The sequence below is a fragment of the Dasypus novemcinctus genome, chromosome 21 (genome assembly GCF_030445035.2).
Source record: "Dasypus novemcinctus isolate mDasNov1 chromosome 21, mDasNov1.1.hap2, whole genome shotgun sequence".
NCBI classification, from domain to species: domain Eukaryota; kingdom Metazoa; phylum Chordata; class Mammalia; order Cingulata; family Dasypodidae; genus Dasypus; species Dasypus novemcinctus.
The window spans coordinates 64,396,915-64,419,168 of NC_080693.1; the positions used below are offsets into that span (position 1 = coordinate 64,396,915).

A 22,254-nucleotide genomic window follows, 5' to 3' on the forward strand; every position below is an offset into this window, starting at 1 on the left:
GGTTGATCAGTAAATAGTAGCTGCCATCACCACCACCGTCGTTGTGATTGACTCTGATGGCAACCATGGCTTTTCCTTCTCTACTTCCCTATACCCTACAGCAAGGCAGTGTAATGGTTAAGAGGCGTTGAAGTCTAATAGCTAGGAGGTAAAACCTTAACTCATCAGTTTGGGATGTATGACCTTGGGCAAATGACTTCTATTCTTTGGGCCTCGTTTTCTTATCTGTCAAATGAGGATGGCAAAATATGCCTCCATGGAATTTCGGGCTCAATGAGATAAGACTGTAAAATGTTGAATCCATCAAGTAAACAAATAGTAAATGGCGGCAGTAGCTGCTGCTGTCCCTTCTTCTTATTTAGTCTAGTGCTTTAAACACAGTAATATTTGTTGGATCACCAAAGTCACTACAGAGAAAAACACTTGTTTCTCATCCTCAGTAAGGAACTTTGGGTGACTTGGGCCGGCATCAAGAGAGCAGCTTCAGATGTGGCCCAGCATCAGCAAACGTGTAAAGCAGATGAGGCACTAAAGGGGAGCTCGTTTTGCTTGGAACCCCAACCCGCAGAAAAAAAAAATGCTGGGCTCTCTCCCAGCTGCTCTGCTCTTCTGGGGGACTCTGGGCTGTCGTTCCTTGGTTGGCATCATTCCTCACCTCAGGTTACTGTAAGTTCAATAGGTCGATTATCAAATCTTGCTTATTTGGAATCTCTTTTAGTCACTGTGCTTAACATTCCTAAATGTGATCTACTAATGACTTTTCACTTTAAGGAAAAAGTCATGCCCTCCTTGCACTCTTATCTCACCCCACCTGGAGGGGCAGAAGGAATGCAGGAGCTCTTGCACCTAATGCAGGTTTTACTTGCATCATCACTTGAAATCATGCGGTGGGCGTGGAAGGAAGCCAGTAGGTCGGGGCTTGGTGCTGGGCTGAGCTAGGGGGCATTGAGTAGCACACACTTGATGGGGGGGAGGGGGTGATAAGGAGGGAAGGGGGTGTGGGGGGCAGAGGGGAGGCTACGTCCTCACCAAAATGTTTTCCCAAAATAACACCCTTCCAGGCCGGAGGAGAGCAATCTGGGGCCATTACTGTTCACATTTTTCCTTTACCCTTATCCCTTATCCCTCCAACAACTCCTTGGTAGCTATACCCAAGGGTTGGGAGAGTTTAATAAGAAAAAGAAAAAAGGCAGTGTGAGTTTTCCAATAGCTTGTAAGGATGGAGGACCTCCTACACCAACACAGGACACCCATTTCCCCCCTGAGTTTGAAGCTTGGGAAGAAGTCAGGACTTGGCCTCACAGTGGAGGTAGACTCAATGACCCAAATATTCTGGCAACCTCAAGACTTTAGGAGAGGGGCCAGAAGGTGGATGCTCCTCTGGCCCATCCACAACAAACAGTCAGCGACTGGTAGCTGGGGGACCAGGGCTGCTCCTGCAATGAGGAGAGAGCACCAGAATAAATTGTTTTTTGACTTAATAGTCTATACTCCTAGAGACTGATACAGTTTTAGTTTCCCAAGGACTAACTATATTATGGAAATGGGGGAGAGAAGCCCCTGTTCCTCCTCCTTTGCCCACATTGCCAGTTGGAGGAGTAATGGCTCCGGTGAGGAATTCTAGCTCCAGCCCTGCTTTTCTTGTCTATGGCCCTTGATAAACACCTTGTTATTTAACTATTTACATTTTAATTCCTTACCACATAGCTAGAATCGGCTATGGGTTTTAAACATTTTAATATGAGGAAAATAGGCATTTTCACAAGTAATGCTTGATCGTCAATATTAGAAAATAAAAAATGCAGGAGCCTGAGGCGGGGCGGGGGTCACACTGTGGCTTCTTCAGTTTCCTCTTCAGCAGCTTCTAGAGACTCCACCTTCTCTGGTGGGGCACTGCGCTCCCTGGGAGAAGAATGATGCCAATGGCTTTTACTCTTGAAAGTAAGACTTTAACTCTTTTAGATAAGACGTTTAAATTGTTCCCCATCATTTACCCTGCATCCTTATTGAAAATCTCATCCTCATCTGAAGAGTCCTTGTCATGTAGCTTCTGTGCCATGTTTTTCTTGCATGTGGCATTGAGAGGCTTATACATATCCCTCAGCCAAAGTGGCCGCCTTCTCCAGAAAAATTTTCTCGTAGAAAATAGAAATGGAAATGTTGATAGTGTACATCTCCTGCTTTCTCTGGGTGCAGTACTGAGTGCTGTGTAAGTTTACCTGATTCTCACTTTCAGTTGTGCATTTCCTTTGCAGCAGAAATCGAACGAAGCCCCTTGGGGGAAAGCACACACACACACACGCACACACACACACACACACACACAGGACGGTTAGTGATTTGTGGCATTCTCTGTGTCTCTCACTAGAGACATCTCTTGTCTTGGCAGGACTAAATGTTTACCTTTGCCCGTAAATCACAACTAGCAAAATCACCACAGACTTTGGATTTTTTAAACAATTCCCATGCATGCTGGACTTCCAGGAGCTTTCAGTGTCCGTCCAAGAGGGCCCCCTAATGTTTCTGGGGACCTCTTTGTACGTGGCTGGGCATGGAGTATAGGCAGAATTTTCAGTCCCATTCACCCACTTGTCAGAGGCCCTTGTGCAGTGAAGAAACTGCACAGCCATACTGGGCCACCCTCTCTAGGGATATTTTACATCAGTTCCCTTCAGATGTAGTCTTTCATGCATCATGTGCTAGAGGGTAGGAGATGAGTGGAGAAGATGCTTCTTTCTCCTACAGGTTGCTTTATCCTATAGGCTGAATCACACCAAGTTAAAAGCCTTAGTCTAGCTAGCAAAATTAACTAGCTCTCTGATTTTCACAGCGCAGGTTATCACTGACAATCAATATAAGGTCAGGGCTGGCCTTACAAAACAAAACCATACCAAACAAAAAGAAGCTGAACAAAATAGAAAATATCAGATTGTGGAATAGGTTTGCTTTAAAAAGTGTCTATCTAAGTATATGTATACTGAGTTGTGATATAAAACGTAGCTCATGGCCCAAGCACTGTATAATCAATGGAGAAGTGGGCGAAGGGAAAAGAACCACCCTCTTTCTGACACTCATTAGTAGTGTGACCATGGGGGAAGATATTTTCCCTTTCTCCGTCTCCATTTTCTTATAAAAGGGAAAGACACAAGCTGCTATCTCGGGTCTCTCCTAAGGAAAATTCAGTGAGGTTTGAATAAAGGGGATGAGTAGGGGCTTGAAAACTAGCAGGATGAGAAGGGAAGTTTACTGGCCACTTTACAGGAAGGACTCGTATAGTTTTCCTTCCATCAGCCTTGAATGAGACTGGTCCCTGACCTCCAAGCCGTGCGGTCTTTCTGTGCCTTCCCCAGAGACTCCAGAAAGGCCTCTGGCCAGCCTGATGCCCACCAGCAGCAGGAAGAGACGGGCTCAGCTCAAACCTCTCCTCCCCCACCCTTTCCTTCAAGAACTGATGACAGCAGGTGCATCCATGCCGGTGCCCTCTGAATCAGCTTTGGCTGAGGAGCTAATTTTCTAGAGCCAGGCAAAGCATTAGGATAAGTATTTTTATGCCTTTGACAGTTTCCACATTAAAAAACGAGGAATCAAAATATAGGAGCTCTAGGTTATTCTCTAGTTCAAAAATTCAGTGTTAAAAATTGCCAGGTTATTATTTACCGTGGGCCTTTTTCTTCATCTTCCTCTGATGCTGCTCTATGAGAATAAATCTGTTTTGGAAGAAAAACATAACCATGATTATCTATCACAATAGCCATTCTTTCCAAACCTTTATTCATTCCTTTTATTTATCTTAAGTCTTATCTTCCCAGCCAGATGACAATTTTTTTTTCCAGGACAGGTGTACTAGCTTCTTTCATAGTTCTTTGGCTCTTCCACAATACCTAGTTTAGAATCTTGAGTGCAGGTGGCACTTAATATGTTTTACTGTTTTAGATAACAAGCAACATGTAATTCCTAATAAAAACTCTTAGAGGTAGCAAAAGAGGGAAACATTCTTAACATGGTATGGCAGTTTAAGATTATTTATGAATTCAAAAAAGGGAGATTATGTTTGTAAACTGGTCTGTTCCTCTGGGTGTGATCCCCTTTGCTTGTTTTAGATTCAGCTGAGATGTCTTTGATTAAAGTATGTTAAGATTAGGGCTTTGATTTGACCATGTTAGTAGAGTTTAATTCAGGGTTGAGTCCCCACCCCCTTGGTGGGCTATATAAATGGATACTCAGTCAAGAAGACACACAAAAGAAGACAAGGAAGAGGAAAGAATTTCATTATTTTGGTCTTGCCATGTGACAGAAAGGAGAAGGCTTAAACAGCTAAAGCCCCAGGAAGAGAGAAGAGCCCTGTGCCAACCTGTAGCTGAGAGAGAGGAAGGCTGAACCCTCGCAGTGACCAGCAACTATCTTGCTTCAACACGTGGTAACTGACTGGTGAGAAAGGAACCTTGAGTTGGATTCTTTAGGGCCTTGTAACTTTAAGCTTCTACTCCAAATAAATACCCTTTATAAAAGCCAACATATTTCTGGAACTTTGCATCAGCACCCCCTTGTCAGATTAATGTACTTGGTAAAAGTATCTACCAGAAGCCCAAACAACAACATTGTTTCAAAGTCAGAAAGGAGACAGGGATGCCTGTTATTACTGTTACTATTAGACACTGTTTAGGAGCACCACCAATAATGCAACAAGAAAAACATTAGTACCACCCATGAGGTAAGAAAAATAAATGGAGTAAAAGCATTAGAAAGGAAGAGGCAAAATTATCATTATTTCCGTATGAAATGATGATGAACCTAAAAAGCGCAAAAGAATGAATCAAATTTTTATTGGAAGTAATAAGAGCATTCAGTAAGGTAGCTGGATATATCAAAAGATCAGCCCACAAACCTCAGTAGCTTTTCTGTGTAACCACCAAAAACCAATTAGAAATGTAATTAGAAAACCAATTAGAAAATGTAATGGAAGTAAGACCCCATTCACAATAGCAATAAAAATGTATAAAGTACTTAGAAATAAACTGAATAAAAGATGTGTGAACTCAGCATTAAAACTTCAGAATGACAGTAAGCACGGATTACATGGTGTGAGATGCCATGTTTCTAAAAAGGAAATGTTAATTCCATTCCAATTCCAACACATAGAGAAAATGTGCAAAAATAGCTATGAAAAGCGTGAAAAAGAAGATCAAAGAGCAGGAGCATGCCCTACCAAATAGCAAACTATGTTATCAAACAACTGGCATCAAGTAGGGTAATTCTGGTCCTGGAACAGGACTGTCAAGAAAAATGTATTTTAGATCAGTGAGGAAAGAATTAACCATTCAATAAGAGATTTTAAAACAACTGGATATTCATTTGGGGGGAAAGGGGAGTTAGGTTTCCTACCTCAACCACACCCAAACCAACCAAATAAAACAAATTATAGATGGATTAAAAAAGAAAAATAACAACACACTGTTTCACAAGTATCAGAAGAAAATACAGGAAACTACTTTTATCCCATGGGGTAGCAAAGTCCTCCCTAACAAGACCCGCACCCCATAAGCCATGAGGAGAGGACAGACAGATGGGAGTACGTGAACACACCTCCTCCCCGTTGTAGCCTCTGCTTCATTTCCCACTGGATTTTTTTGTTTTTGGTCTTTTCTTGTTTTATAAAAGATGTTTGCATATTAAATATATTATACTATTTCACTGTATGTCAATATTTCAACTATTTCCCACTTGTTTTTGTCTTTAAGGAGGCAAAACAGAGCAGTGGTATGAAGGAGCCCAGGCTTTATGGGCACTGACTCTGGTTCTGCTTTTGGTTTTGCCACTGGAGCCTAAACCGATCTCTTCCATGTGTAAAAGAAGGATGACAACATCTTGCTTGCAGGCTGCTTTTGAGGATTAAGTCAGACAAAATACATGAAGCTCTTAGTCCAATGTTTGGCATAAATAGGAGCTAAATTTGCTAACAGTGTCAAAGACAAGGTGATCAAATCTATCATGCCATGGCATCAGGCTTGGACAGCTCTTTTCCACCACAAGATTATAAAACATATTGCTTCTATTTTCTTCTAATGCTTTTATGGTATTTTTTTTATGTTTATGGAAATATGTTAGTTTAAGGTGAGAAATACAGATCTACCATTATTTTCCCCAAATAGTTAGGCAGCTGTTCTATAACCATTCATTCATTTCCCCCCACTATCAGAATATTAGGAGGTACCATTTCAAAAGTCTTAGGAATGCATGGTTCTGTCTATTGCTGGACTCTATGCTACTTCATATAAATATTAGGTTGTATTATCCCCCATTGTGGAACTGATATAATGCCTTAGCTCTCTTCCTTTGAGAACACTACAAGGTTCCGGTCCTATAAAAGCTTATAATCTAAGTGGGGAAAAGGAAATAATGAAAGCACATAAAGAAATACAAATACAAGGTTAAACTACACATGGAAATCAAAAGCAGCATATGATTTTATAGAAAGGAAGGGTCATATGCCAGCTGGAGAAGAGGAAGGTACTGTCTGGGCAATGGCCAGTGATTGACTGTCTCCCTAGAGGCCTTGCCAAGCTGACCCCATGCTGGGCCCCAGCCTCCCAGACTCAGAAATCAGACTCTTTCCCTTACCACGAGAGAACTCACTTCTTCCTGATAGGACAGTCTCACCTTATCAATATCACAGGACTGGACAAAAATCAGAATGTCAGATTATGACTTGACAGTGTTCAAGATGCCAATACATCTATTCCACAGACAGAACATCTGTGCCTACACCATCAGGGAGTTATCTAGAGGCCTATGTGGCACACAATGCCACAGTCAGAAGGCCACTTGGTGAGCAAAGAATCAGAACAGAAGGAATCAGCTGATTCCGGCATTCAGTGGAAAGGACTGAGGTTTCTAGATCCATGCATCTGCCCCGCAGGCACCGCCTCCTATGGGCCCGAGGTGCCCCATCTGCTGCTGGCAGCTCCTTCACTCTTGGGCAATATTAGGATGGGCACTGCCCATGCTGGCCTCTTCCTTCCCTTTCTACTCTTTTACAGAAACTTCCTGCCAATAGACATACTTTTGTTTAGATATATTAATACATTCAGCCAGGTTTTGACTGACCAGGCAGCCGTCTGGTTCTTATGAATCTGTCTGCTGCATCATGTTTTCTGTCTTGGTTAGCCACACTTTTAAAAACTGTTTACCACATTGTTGAGTTCTCAAGGAGGGGGAATGCCTTGCTATGGCTGCCATGACATGGCGACAGATCTCACAGATAGACTAGGACCAGGAGTATTCAGGGAAGGCTTCAGGGGGAAAGATGGACTTGAGTTGGCTTTTGTCAGCTTGATAGGACTTAGACAGACAGGGTGAATGAAGGGAATTTTAGATGGGCAAAAGCACAGATGGAATGGGCATGGTGTGCCTGGGGTATGCTGAGGAGCTGCTTTGGCTGGCATGGAGGGTAGCCATCACATTGGAAAAGGCAAATGGGGTAAAATAGGTTGGATTGGTATAGTAGGGTCAAGATTTGTCAGTTTATTGAACCTGACTTTTCATATGCTAGTACCCACCTATTGGGAAAATTAATAAACCCTTGTATAATTGAATAGAAGGAATAGGGTACATGTAGTAGAGTAGCCTGATGCATTAATTTAGTGGCAACAGTTTCACTTAACCTATTTATTTATTTATTTTTAAAAAAGATTTCTTTCTTTCTTTCGTTCTTTCTCTCCCCTTCTCCCCAGCCCAGTTGTCTGTTCTCTGTGTCTATTTTTTTTTTATATTTATTTATTTGTTTAATTTCCCCCCCTCCCCTGGTTGTCTGTTCTTGGTGTCTATTTGCTGCGTCTTGTTTCTTTGTCCGCTTCTGTTGTCGACAGCGGGACGGGAAGTGTGGGCAGCGCCATTCCTGGGCAGGCTGCTCTTTCTTTTCACGCTGGGCGGCTTTCATCACGGGCGCACCCCTTGCGCGTGGGGCTCCCCCACGCGGGGGACACCCTTGCGTGGCACGGCACTCCTTGCGCGCATCAGCACTGCGCATGGCCAGCTCCACACGGGTCAAGGAGGCCCGGGGATTGAACCCCGGACCTCCCATATGGTAGACGGACACCCTAACCACTGGGCCAAAGTCCGTTTCCCTCTGTGTCTATTTTGTTGCATCTTCTTTTTTGTCAGCATCTGTTTTTGTCTGCGGTACGGGAGTCTGTGTTTCTTTTTGTTGTATCATCTTGTGTCAGCTCTCCGTGTGTGCGGCACCATTCCTGGGCAGGCTGCACTTTCTTTCGCGCTGGGCAGCTCTCCTTACGGGGTGCACTCCTTGCGCCTGGGGTTCCCCTATGCAGGGGACACCACTGCGTGGCATGGCACTCTGTGTGTGCATCAGCACTGCGCATGGGCCAGCTGCACACGGGTCAAGGAGGCCTGGGGTTTGAACCTCAGACCTTCCATGTGGTAGACGGACGCCCTAACCACTGGGCCAAGTCTGCCGCCTAACTTAACCTATTTAGACAATGCCTAACACACTGGAGAAGAAAGATGCTAAATAAACCTAACAGATCTACAAGATAACACTTTCAGGGGAACAGATGTGGCTCAAGCAGTTGGGCTCCCGTTTACCATATAGGAAGTCCAGGGTTTGATGCCCAGAGCCTCCTGGTGAAGGCAGGCTGGTCCACACAGCAAGCTGGCCCATGTGCAGGAATGCTGGCCCACATGGTACCACCACCCTGTGCAGGTATGCTGCCCCATGCAGCACTGCCAGCCGATGCGGAGAGCTTGCACAGCAAGATGACGCAACAAGAGACACAGAGGAGAGACAATAAGAGATGTAGTAGAACAGGGAGCTGAGGTGGTGCAAGAGAATGATCGCCTGTCTCCCACTATGGAAGGTCCCAGGATCCATTCCCGAAGCCGCCCAATGAGAATACAAGCAGACATAGAAGAACACGCAGCAAATGGATACAGAGAGCAGGCAGCGGGGGGTGAGGGGTGGGAGGGGGGAGGGGCGGAGGTGGAAGGGACAGAAATAATTTTTTTTAAAAGATAACACTTTCATCCTTTTACTGTGTCTTATCTCCCCAGCATGACTGATAGATCCATGAAAGCAGAGATTATATTGCCTCTCATCCTTTCCCCCAACAAGGAAAGGAATCAGTGATAGAAGAAAAGTGACTGTGAGTTCATCAGTGAGCTGACAGTTTTGGGTTGAAGAAATTTTGCTATCACGTCAACTCTGGCCTTCTTAAACTTAACTTCTCAAAGTAGTCTTACAGCTTGTTATCTTGGTTTTAATTCCACAGAGATCTCCTGGGAGTGGGGTTCCTTCCTGTAAAAATTCCTGGAATATACTTTGCAATAAAAGAACAAAGTGTACCTCAGTCCTAATGACTGAAGAGGAATGCCAAGTAGTAGTAGCAGGTGGGACATTGGCTTTGATTTTTTAGTTTGTGGGTTCTGAATCTATTATAAAGACAGGATGTATTCCAGAAACCTGAATTAATTGTCCTTACCTCAATGACACCGAAAATTATAATCAAAATCATCACTACCACAGTAACGGATATTGCCAAGATGAGTTTGCTGTTATAGCCATATCCTGGAACTTCTTTTGTGGGCTAAAAAAAAAAAGGGAAGAACAATTTAAAAACAACAACAAAGCAATGGAAAAGAAGAAAGCTATCTATTTAGCATCAAAACCCCATTCTTCCATGTGAATCTAATTTACAGGTTTTTAAAGACCATACCAAATTGAATGTGTTAACTAATATTATCAAGCACTCTTCTATAATTTGTTTGTGTGTTGGGTCCTCTTCTCATCCACCCTAGGAATAGTGGCACCATTCTGTAAATGAGCAAAGCGGTAGGATCACTGTCTTGGTCAAAGTTACATAGCCGAGACAAGCATGAACCAGGAGCCTCTGGGCTTCCTGCTTGGGTGCTCCAATGACATGTCCTAAACTCTGATGGAAAAGCCTAGGTCTCATGTTTCTGGACTTATCCTCACCTCACTTAATCTTCGCCCTTTTTGTTCACTCTGGACTTCTGTGCTCTCATGGATATAGTTCTCAGTTTTCCATTGGTCTGTATCCCAGTCTGCCTTGGACACCTTTACTTCTTGTTGTTCACTGAGAAGCTTCATCAGAAGGCCTGTTCTGGAGATGAGCTTTGCACAGGCCAGTTGCACGTGGGGCTCAGAGCAGTCCATTTTCAAAGTCCGGATAACATGAGAAATGAGCTTTCTCACATCGTTGTTGGGGATGAGAGACCGTAGTTGTTGGTTTAGCTGAGTTTCAAATTTATCACCTGGGGATGAGTGAAGTGGAAGAGTGGAGCCCTCGGTCTTGGGGGGTAAGTCGGTGACCAAGTTATGGTATACCCATTGGGTTTCATTGGTTTGGTTAACAGTTAGCATTAAGTTGTCTACAGTCACAGAAGAATTTGCAGTGGTAGAATTCCTAACGGCAGGGGTTATAGGGGCAGTCTTTTGTATCACAGTAGTATTTTCTGCAGAAGTGTTTTCTACAGAAATACTTCCTGCAGAAGTGCTTTTTGCAGTAATTGTTTCTTTAGCAATGCTTTCTGTAGGAGATTTTGAAAGACCAAATAATTCTGAAAAAGGATTTTCCTGAGAATTTCGTTCTGAAGATGAAAAAGCCTCTCCTGAAGGGGAATTTATGAGGCTTCTCATTGCAGAGAAAGGAGGTCTCTTTTCAAGCATAAGTCTATTGAATGAACCTTCCTTTCTGAGCTTTCGACTTGGTCTGGCCTTGAGTGTTTTGTGGCTTACACGAGAGCGAGCTTTATGAAAGAGGTAATTTTTTCTGGAATATGAGATTGGTTTAGGAGCCTTCATGTGTTTAACTCTATATTTTGCATCTTCTAAAACAGAAATGGAGTAGGCTAAGTCTTTCAATTTGTTTCTAACCTCAGGTGGGGCTCGTAGAGGGATGGTGGTAGAAGGCCTGCCCATTGAGTATTGCTTCAAGAAAGAAGAGACTGCTGCCTTATGGTCCTTTACAAATGAAGGCTCAGTGTCGAAGGAGTTTCCCACCAATTTCCTTGGCCTCCACACCTTGCAAAACCGCCCCAGCTCCCTTGGGGTGGGCCTCCTGGGCATTCTTTCTTTGGCGATGTTCTCCACAAATGCCTGGGCACACTGTTTCCTCTTGATACTCTGATCTCCCATTTCTTTGAAGTGCCTTTTCTGGATGCCTCTTGGTCCCTTGATGACTCTGTTCACTCTCAACAGCCTTTTTCCTACACTTGCTTTCTGAATCTTTGCCAGACTGTTTTCCTGGAAACTGCCCTGTGGCTGGGCAGTTTCCAATCTCTTTTGAAAGATCTGGCATTTAAATTTGGTACCTATTAAGTTGGAATGCATAGGCATGGCAGTTTTTTCTTTCTTTTTAACCTCATCAATTTTTTCTTGAATTTCTGCATCTAACAAATTTTCCAGAAAATAGAGTTTGCTTAATTTTTTTTTGTAAAGAGTATTCTTGGGTGCGTTCTTAAGAGGAAGGTTCCTTGTGTTTTTTGTCAAATGATTCAGGGGATTATCTCCCTCTTGCATATTTGACAAAAGCAGCTTAATGAATGGTAATAATGTTGATTCTACATCTTCCAGACTTCCCTCTGAGAAATAAGGCAATATGTAATTCAGTGCACTAATAACGTCACTGTCATCATTGAAGTCCAGCTGTTCGTTCGTGGAAGCTGACAGACTGACGCCATTGTTGTCTGAGGATGCTTGCTCAGGCTCAATGGTCAGTTCAGTACTGCTATTCTTCTTCCGGGCTTGCAAAGCCTTCATGAAGGCTCCTTCTGTATCCACTAGAGATGCTTCCTCATCTGCCAAAAAAGAAGACACTGCTTTTGATAACGAAAGACGGAACAGACAGCTCTTTGTCAGGCCACATATCCCAGTCTGTATTTTCCTAGCCAAGTAAATCAGGAGTCAACAGACATTTGAGTACCATATGGAGAGGAGAGAAATAAACCCAAACTTAAACCTATGCCTGGCAACAGCACAGGGCGAAAAAGATACCTTTTGAAGAAGTAGTTACCAACTCAGAACATTCTATAATATGAAATACAGTAACTATATTTAGGATTATTCTATTGGTCTCCAAGGGCCAACTGCCCAGGGCTCAATAAAAGCCTTGAGCTGAGAGAAAAATACTGTCCCACTCAGCTCCACCCTCTGCAGATCTACTTATCTCCTCTTGTTCATATACCTCAGATGAGGAGGGAAAGGCTTTTTCTCCCACCTCCTCAGTGCACTCACATTCTTGCTGCCATCATAAATATCCACTAGGAAAGTCAAACCTCTGAGGGGAGCAAGTGCGGAGCTGCTGAAGCAGAGTGCCGCCCCCCCCCCAGGTCCTCATTGGACATGCCCTTCTCCACCGACTCACCCAACTCCCTCCTTTGGTCTCTACTCCCATTTATTTTAGCCCCCATAACAGAGGGCTCTACACAGATGAAAACACTATGTCCTCTCTGGTTGTCTCCTTAGATTTGGGCAGGGATCTGGGAGTGTAGGTTAAAAGATTTTTTAAAAAAAGAGATTTAAAATTTTCCAGATTACATGCCTATGTGGAATGTTCAACAATCTGTGGAATAATAGTGATTTCTGCATAAACATTTCTTGAGGTCATGAAATGCAAAAGGAAAAAAAAAAGCAACTTATTTTGGATGCCTACATTGCTTTTAGCTCATTTCTAATATTTCCAGCTCTACTTGGGGAATCATACAAAGCTTTTATCCGTGAGAAAGTCAAATGTACTATTGTGCAGATAGGTTTCTTTTCCAGAAGAATTAAATTACTTTTGGTGGCAATGCAAGCCAAAGAGAGTGAGGAGCATGGGAAAGGAGGAGCATGGGCTTAGAGAGAGAACCAAACTGTAGACAGGAAACCTGGACCTTAAGCTGCAGCACTCAACACCTTTGATCTTGTTTCCCCTCATCTCTAAAAGGAGATTAGCAATGTAACAATGCCTGTACTGCCACCTCTGGAGGAGAAGGGAATCATTGACGGAATATGTTTTTAAAAAATAAGCAGCACTGTCTTTATATAAGTAGCAAAGTGTCATTATTTATTATTTGCCCCTGATCACTGTTAGAGACCTGTATTCAAGCTATCTGGACATAAAGGAAGTCATGTTTTGGAAGTCTTGAAGTTAATGCCAGTAAACCTTATATAAAGAAAAAGAGTTAAATGCACCTGAGTGTTGTGTGAATAGAAAAGCTTGAGATGCAGAGCAAGTTCAGAGTTGGACACTCTAGGAATGGAAGGGCCTTTCCATCCATTACAAGAGCTGGGTAAGAGACCAGAAACTCTGAAGTTCCAAATAAAACTTTTATAAAGCAGCATCACTTGTTCTCTTTTATAAAATTGCAAAAACAAAACAAACAACAAAAGTGCATCTACACCTCTCCTATAAGGCAATGGGTACTTGAGACATAATGCATATGACATCAGTTTACAAACTGTAACACACTATATGAATAGGTTATCATTTTGGGGCAAAGCACCAAACAGAGAGCATGGTATGACAGTATGTGACCTATTGTTAATTTGTTTCCCCTTCCCAATAGTTTGTCTTGTTCCTTCATGTATGTGCATTAGTTATATTTTTAGTTTACTCTCAACCAGCCTGGGAATATGACCTTCAGAAAGAGTAATTTTACAGATTGAAGGAGTTGAGCTCTGAACGTTTGACTGAATAAATATAAAGCATTTACATCTTTAGTTTAAAAATCTGTCATTAGGCAATTCAGACTCACCACAACGTGTTGTATTTGTCACACATTCACTGTCGCAACGCAGCTTGACTGTCTTGCAGATAACCTCTATATTATTTTTAAATTGGCAGAGACAGCAGGACATATGACTCGGTAAAATCCTATAAACAGAAACAAGGAGAATTAAACTAATGGTAAAGGGGTTCCTTGAGTAGGGAGAAGTGGCAGGCCACGGCCTACAGGGCTGGGCAAGAAGGGGTTCTTGGGCATATGGCCTGGAGAGTTGAGTGGGGAACAGTTGGTAAATTGCTGATCTTAAATATGTGGTAAATAAATAGGAAGGAGGACAGCACAACAGAAGGGTAGAATGGCAGGGGGAATCCTATACGTAGAATAAGGGCGGTAGGGATTAGAATCGGGCTTATAATGATCTGTAGTGTAATTCAGAAGTATTTCCTTTCAGTGTAAAAGTCTCACTGTGGGTTGAGCGTACACAGGAAGGGGTGGACATCAAAGCAGAGTCTGACTACGCCTCCAACTTCTGGAGTCCCTTTTTAAATTCCGGGTTGTGAGTGGTAAATATGGAAAACATTATGGGCATAAAAATCTGTTTAGCTTACCTTAATACATATTATGTGACTAAACAATAATAGAGATAACAGTGATCTCAGTGGCCAAATCTGGACAATTTAAGCATTTGAAAGAATAGTGATGATATTATGGTGTAACATAAAGAAGAATCCATGAATTCATAATGAGACCCAGAAGAGGGATGAGGAGCTCTTCTTATGGAAGAAAGCCGTTGGATAAATAAACATACAAGGACTACTCCAACACAGAGTAACAGAGACTGGATTTAACCTCCCACTTGAAGCACTTAAAAAAAACACACAAACAGAATATATGAAACAATGGTTTACATGGCATTGGACATCAGGCAATGAAGGACAGCAATTCTCAAGAGATGGGATATAAAGGAAGTGAGCCCTATGATTGCCCTAGCTTAATGCTTTGAGAGACTTTCCAGGCCAGGGTGCATGAAGGAGAAACTCTGGTAGAGACTAGTGTACTCCCTGACTGAGGAAATGGAGCCAATAGTCCAGGAAAACTAGGGTGACTAGAGCTTGCAATGTAGAGTTCTAGAGAGAAAAAAGCTGCACAGAGAAAGAACTCTGGAGATACGTAGAGCGATCTCTTAAATATTCAGTGACATACTGATCAGGGCATGTGTGCGATAAAGCTACTGGAGGCCAGGAAAAGAAGCACCCAAAAGGACTAGAGAAAAGAGTAACTGGATATCATGCAAGCCAGACTGGAAAACCTCATGATTCATGGCACACTGGGTACTCAGAAAGATCTTGCCTCTTTTGAAGGGAATAATGAGTTCTAGACTAAAGGCTACTCTGTGGCCCCACCTAACAAATCTTAAAAGCTAGATCTGAAAATAAAAAGTAAAAAAAAATTAAAAAGCTAGATGTGAAAGGATAAAATTGTTTCCACGTATCTTAACTTCACCCAAGACCAAGCTCGAGTATATTTATAAGAATATAAAAGATGTAGAGCACCCAACAAAGAAAAATACACATCTGGCATCAAATAAAGAATGATCAGGTATGCTAAGAAGTAGGTAAATATGGCCTATAATTTGGAGAAAAAGCAATCAATCAAAATCAATATAGAACTGACACAAATGTTAAAATTAGCAGACAAGTACATTAAACAGTTATGGTCATTATAGTCCATATGTTAAAAAATCTAGATTATAGATTGGACTTGTTAAACAGAGGCATCAGGGATATAAAACAGATCCAAACTGAACTTCTGCTTTTAGATAAATCCATATTATTGGTGTATATTAATAAAGCACACAATCCATCCAAAGGGTACAATCAATGGTATGTGGCATAATCGCATAATTGTGCATATATCACTTTAATCATTATTAGAGCATTTTCATTTTTCCAATAATAATAACAAACAAAAAACAAATAAACCAAAACTCATCCCCTCTCAATCTCTTTATGCTTCCCCTGTTTTAAATAGCCGCTATTCTGTTTCTGTCTCATTAGCTTATTTGTATTAATGGAGTCAAGCAATATGTAGTACCTGGTATCAAGTTACTTTTCTTTAGTGTATTTTCTTTTTTTTTTCTTAACCCTGACTGAAAAATTATTAATATATTACTATATACTACCTCCACAGTTTGCTTTGGTTGTATTTTTGCCTGATATTAATATCTTGTAACATTAACATACATTTGTTCAGTTTCAAAGAAAAACAGTCTTATATATGGAATGTTACCCATATTCATATTTCACATGAGTTTTCTCTATGCTATACAGTCCGGCATCATATTTTTTAGCTTTCCTTCTAGTTATATACATGACTTTAGACTTTCCCTTTCAACCACTCTCATACCCATAAAATAGCACTGCTAATTACAAACACTATGACATGTTTTCACTTTTTCTATTAATTTCCAATGATTAACGACCTTTTTTTTTTTTTTTATCATTTCTGCACAGATTAACCCTCAGCTTTCCATTCTCTAACCTCTTTCTATTTTCTGGTGACCTATATTCTAGTTATTAAAACAGACCTAAAATGAACTTTCAGAAATTAAAAATTACAGTGTCTAAAGGAAAACTACATGGGATAGGATTAATGACAGATTAGATATTATAGAAGAAAAGATCAGTGAACTTGAAGGCATAGCAGTGCAAACTACCCAAAATGAAAAACAAAGAGAAACAAAGCAACAATTTAAAAAACCCCAGAATTATCACTAAGTTATGCAACAACTTCAAGAGCCTAACACGAATGTACCGGAAACCTGTGAGAGAACACATAAGAATATTTGATAAGATAATAATCAAAACTTTTCCAAATTTGATTAAAACCATAAACCCACAAATCCAAGACAGTGCAATGAACGCCATAGGAGAAAACCATTGTAACCTTGAGTTATGCAAACACCAAAAGCATGATCCATTATAGAAAAAATAATAATAAATTGGACATCATCAGAATTAAGAACTTCTACTGTTGAAAGAATGAAAAAAAAAGCCAAAGAAATGGGAGAAAATATTTGTAAACTACATATCAGAAAAAAAACTTTTTTCCAGAATATATAAAGAACTCTCAAAACTCATATTAAGGGAAACAGATGTGGCTCAACTGATAGAGCATTCGCTCACCATATAGGAGGTCCAGGGTTTGAACCTAGGGCCTTCTGGCCCGTGTGGTGAGCTTGCCCATATGCGGCACTGGGTGTACAAGGAGTGCTGTGCCATGCAGGGGTGTCCCCGCGTAGGGGAGCCCCACACACAAGGAGTGCACCCCACGCTGAACCGCTCTGCATGAAAAAAAAGCACATTTCCTCAGGAGTGGTGTCGCACACAGGGAGAGCTGACACAGCAAGATGATGCAATAAAAAGATGCATAGATTCCTGGTCTTGCTGAGAATGCAAGCAGACACAGAAGAACACACAGCAAATGGACACAGAAGAACAGACAACAGGGGGTGGGGGAAGGGGAGAGAAGTAAATAAAAAATAAATCTTAAAAAAAAAACTCCAATTAAAACATAGGCAAAAGACTTGAAGACAAAAAAATGTCAAGTAAGCACATGAAAAGATGCTCAAAACCATTAATCTTTTAGGGAGTTGCAAATTAGTTACAATGTGATACAACTATACACCTATTAGATTATCTAAAATTAAAAAGATGAAGGATCGCAGGAGTTGGAAAAGATCTGGAGAAAATGGAGCTTATAAACTGCCAACAGGGATGTAAAATGGTACACGTCTTTGGAAAATAGTTTGACAGTTTCTTAAAAAGTCAAACATACTCCTACCATGTGATCTAGTCGTTCCACTTCTGGGTATTTACCTGAGAGAAAGGTTCATAGAAACTTTATTTGTAATAGACAAAAACTAGAAACAACCCAAATGTCTATCAACAGGTAAACAGATAAAGTTTGGTGTATCTATATAATGGAACACTATTCAGCAATAAAAGTAAATGAACTACTGATTCACAAAACTACACGGATGGCTGCCAAAACAATCATGCTGAGTTAAAAAAGTCAGTAAGAAAAAAAAAGAGGAATTATATAAAATTCTAGAAAACACAAACCAATTTACAGTAATGGAAAGTAGATCAGTGGTTTCATGAGGAATGAGAGGCACAAAGAGGGGCTGGAGGGAGGAATTAAAAAGTGATTTGAGTACACTTTTAAGGTGATGGATATGTTTATTATTTTGATTTTGATGATGCCTCAAGCTGTACACATATGTCAAAATCAACTCTTGTAGGTCAATTATCCCTAAAGAAGGTGTTATAATAGAAATTACATTATTGGGACAAAGAGCTATACAACTATATAAATTCTGAAGAAAATATAGGAGAAAAATCTTTGTAACCTTGGGTTAGACAAAGATTTAGTAGATAAGACACACACAAAAAACAAACTGCGTAAGAAAAAAAAAAGGCTAAATTAGAGTTAATAATTTAAAACGTCTATTCTTCAAAAATACTTTTAAGAGAATGAAAATGACAAGAAGAGCCACAGCCTGGGAGAAAATATCTACAAAACACATATCTGAGAGAAAGAACTTATATACAGAATATATAAAGCCCCTTTACAACTTAATATTAAGATAAGGTATCCTAGTAAAAATTGGCAACAGTTTTGGACAGTCACTTCATTAAGGAAGATAAGGATGGTAAAAAAGCACCTGAGTAGACAGTTAACATCAGCCATTAGAGAAATGCAAATTAAAACCAAGGTGCTATACTGTGACACACCTACTAGGAAGGATGAAATTTTTTTAAGAAAAAAGACTGAAATATAAAGATCAGATGACTATGTGGAGCAAATACTTCTCTCATACAGTGCTGTCGGGAATGCAAAATGGAACAGCCAATTTGGAAAACAGTTTAGCAGTTTCTAACAAATGAAATATGCACTCGGCACATGACACAGCAATCCACTCCCAGATATTTACTCCCAAGAAATGAAAGCATATGGTCACACAATAACTTGTATGTGTTTTTAGCAGTTTTATTCATAATGGCCCCCCAAACTGGAAACAACCCAAATGTTCAACTGATACATAGATAAACAAATCATAGTATATTCATACAACTGGAATAGTACTCAGCAATAAAAAGCAATGAACTATTGATATATGCAACACCATGGAGGACTATCAAAAGGATTATGCTAAGTGAAAAAAAGCAAACACAAAAGGCTGCATACTATATGTAAGACTTTCTGGCAAAAGCAAAACCACAGGGACAGAAATGAGATGGATGGTTAACCAGGGCTGGTGGTAGGAGGAAGGGATTGACCACAAGGAGGCATGAGAGATCTTTTCAGGGTGAATGGAATAGTCTGTATCTTGACTGCAGTGATGGTTACATAACTATACATTTGTCAAGTCATAAAATTGTGCATTTTTAAAATGTGACTATTATTTTATGTAAATTTTACCACAATAAACTTGACATGGACAATAATAAAAACAAACATAAGAAAACTACATGAAAATAAATCTAAGAACAAATGGCTTACAATTTTTCCAATGCAAGGGTCATCATGAGGATGTTCTCAATTGTTGTAAATGACACTTGTGTTCTTCCCATGTCTCTGAAGGAGAAAGCGCAAACATTTACAATATGACCCCCAAAACACAAGTATTCTGTACTTAAAAAGATAGTAAGTCATGAGATAACTTCAACTTTGGCTTCTCTGCAAAATAAGCCAGCTTAAGAGTTTATATGTCATAAAAAACAATTCCAGAGAGTTCTTATTGAAGAAATATAAGTTTATTTGCATAATCAAATCAATGACCTTGGCACTGAACCTACAGTCTTTTACCATTTTCCTACTTGTCATTCTCATACTGCATTCACCTCTCAATTCTTTACTTCTTTGTAATAAGGTATACCTTATTCATCTCTGCATTCCAGGATAAACAATATTCACATATATATCTACATGTACCACATTCACACATGTTCTTCAACACTGCTCTCTTCCCCTGCTAGCTGTCTTGCCCATTATACATCCTTTTTTAATCATCTTCACTGACAATAACTTTTTTCAATAAGCCAATTAAAATTAAAATTATGACTTTTTAGCATAAATACTTATTTAGTAAAATACTTACTCTATGATGAAAGTAAAAGAACAGAAATCATCTCATGACTCAAGAGATTTTTGCAATCCTTACAAATATTTTAATGCTGGCAATTTAAAAAGATATGAATCTTCCACAGTTGTCAGAGGATTATGACTGAGAGTTCTGAAAAATGCAATGGAATTTAAATTATCTGCATTTTCAATTACTTTCATGAAAGTTTATGTTCATATTTTTGGTATGGAGCTTAAAGGTAAAAAAACAAATTCAGGGAGCAGGTGTAGCTCAGTGGTTGAGTGCCTGCTTCCCATGTACAAGGTCCCAGGTTCAATCCCCAGTACCTCCTAAAAAAAATTCATTTTCTGTCTTTACCTACAAATCACCCTTAGAATCCACAAAACATTCTTCCTTTGGGAACTACCCAGGTCTTTAGAATATAAAGTGGAGAAGAGAAAGAGGAAAAAAAGAAGAAAGATGGATAGTATAGAAAGAATATGCCAAAGGATTTTTCAGGTTGACAACCCTAGAAGTGACTATGCTGGAAGGAAACCCCTGTCACAGGAAATACTATTTCTAGTGTCCTCCATAATTCAAGATGCTTTCCCCTTTCAATCTTTAGAACTTAAAAACTTTCAAGGTTTAATCCACTCAACTGAAGACAAAAAAGGACCAATTAATTCTTTGGCTCTGGAGCCAAAGAAGAGATACATCTAAGAAGAGGAACTGGTGAAAGCCGTAGCTCCCATCACATAGTCTCATATGAATTCTCATCAAAGCCCTTGTTACATTGCATGTTATTACCCGTTAACTTGTCAGTTTCCTAGACTGTCAGTTCCTTGAGGGCAGGGACCACACTTTATTGTCACTATCATCTCTGTACCTGTCATAGTGCCTGATGTTTGCTAGGTATTTATAAAAAAGTGTTTGTTGAGTAAATTCAAAGCATTTTATTTATATATATCATTAAAAGAAATAAATTTATTTTTACACAAATGTTTATTTCAAATCCTAAAATAGCTTTTCTTCTCCGTTCTTAAAGAACAAAGCAGAAATGAAAAGAAAACATACCTTTAGATGATCTCTACTAAAGAATCATTAAGGTACTTTTGCAGAACATCATAAAAATAGTAATTATTACAGCTAATATCTACTGGACTACCAGGCATTGTACTCATCATTCACATTTAACCCTTACAATAACCTTATGTAATATATTTTACTATTACCCCATTTTACAGATGAGGAAACTGAGGCACAGAGGATTTATATAACTTGTCCTAGGTCACCAAGCTAGTAAGAAGCAGAGCTGGTATTTGACTCCAAAGCCTGTGCTTAAACCTGTATGAAGAAAATAAGGTTTAAAATAGCTGTTCCTTTAACCTTAACTTCGAGTTAAGGTTTAACAGGTAGAAATACCTGTTAAAACTTCATCTACACATTGGGGAGATACTCACGATGATTACATTTTCTCTTTTGATTTATTTTCCCTAATTATCTCCCACAATTAAATATTTAATTTGTCCATGGTCACTGAGACTTTAGAAGTTTAAAACCATAATGTAGGTGATGTCAGTGAAAATGACAGAATATTCTGAAATTCACCCCTCCATAAATGCAATGAAAAACGGGCAAAAATACAATTGACTCTTTCAGAACTCTGGAAACATAAAAGTTTGAAGCAATACTGGGAACGCTGAATCAAGAAAATGGTGGAATTTCCATAAGGACAGTGAGTTTTGTGGTGTTTTAACTTTCCCTAGACTCATTCCCGGCTCTCCAACTCAGCAGTAACCTTGAAAAATGAATGTCCACGTGCCTGGCACTAGAGGAAGCAGAATGTAGATGGAGCTCTTTCAAAGCCTAATTCCCAAAGAATTGTCATTAATTAACCTGTCTGGTGAATCCTTCCAAGACTCCAATAGAAAGGCTTGTCTTTATTTGACCTAACTGGTAGCTGAGTAGTGTTAAAAGCCCCTCCCCAGGGAGTGATTTGTAAAGAAATAATTATAGGTAAATGTTTTCACAACATAGCTGCCTAAGACAATGGATAATAGGGCAAACAATAGCCTACCTGAAAAGCATAAAAAGGAAAAGCCAAGGAATTAGAGATCCATGGGAGATTTGAAAGCCTGGGACATACTCCTCAGAATCTAGAAGGCCATCATTTTCAATCCAGAAGGGCTTTGAACATGCTCAGGGAACACTTGAGAAGGTCCTAAGCTTTAACTCTGAGACACCGTGCAAGCAGTAAGTGAAGGTTTGTTGGCCTCCGCTGCGGCACTGCAGGCGGGTCACTGCAGGCGAGTCGCTGCCGGGGATCGGGCCTACGCCACGGCCTGACCGGGGCGGCAGCGGGCGGCTCAAGGCTTGGGGGACGCGCG

At 40.3% G+C, this 22,254-nt stretch overlaps 1 protein-coding gene across 1 annotated transcript in view; it reads right to left on the reverse strand.

Moving 5' to 3' along the window:
- Window positions 1–1,195: 1,195 nt before the first annotated feature.
- The window catches only part of LOC101432116 (leucine-rich repeat-containing protein 37A-like), a 47,937-nt gene continuing 26,878 nt past the window's right edge, over window positions 1,196–22,254 (reverse strand). The window contains exons 5-11 of the mRNA XM_058284415.2: window positions 19,967–20,038; window positions 19,306–19,380; window positions 13,771–13,889; window positions 9,989–11,832; window positions 9,495–9,599; window positions 3,658–3,707; window positions 1,196–2,274 (exon numbers count right to left, since the gene is read on the reverse strand). Of these exons, the coding sequence (XP_058140398.1) occupies window positions 2,088–2,274; window positions 3,658–3,707; window positions 9,495–9,599; window positions 9,989–11,832; window positions 13,771–13,889; window positions 19,306–19,380; window positions 19,967–20,038 (2,452 nt within the window). The 3' untranslated portion in view covers window positions 1,196–2,087. The remainder of the gene's footprint in view (window positions 2,275–3,657; window positions 3,708–9,494; window positions 9,600–9,988; window positions 11,833–13,770; window positions 13,890–19,305; window positions 19,381–19,966; window positions 20,039–22,254) is intronic.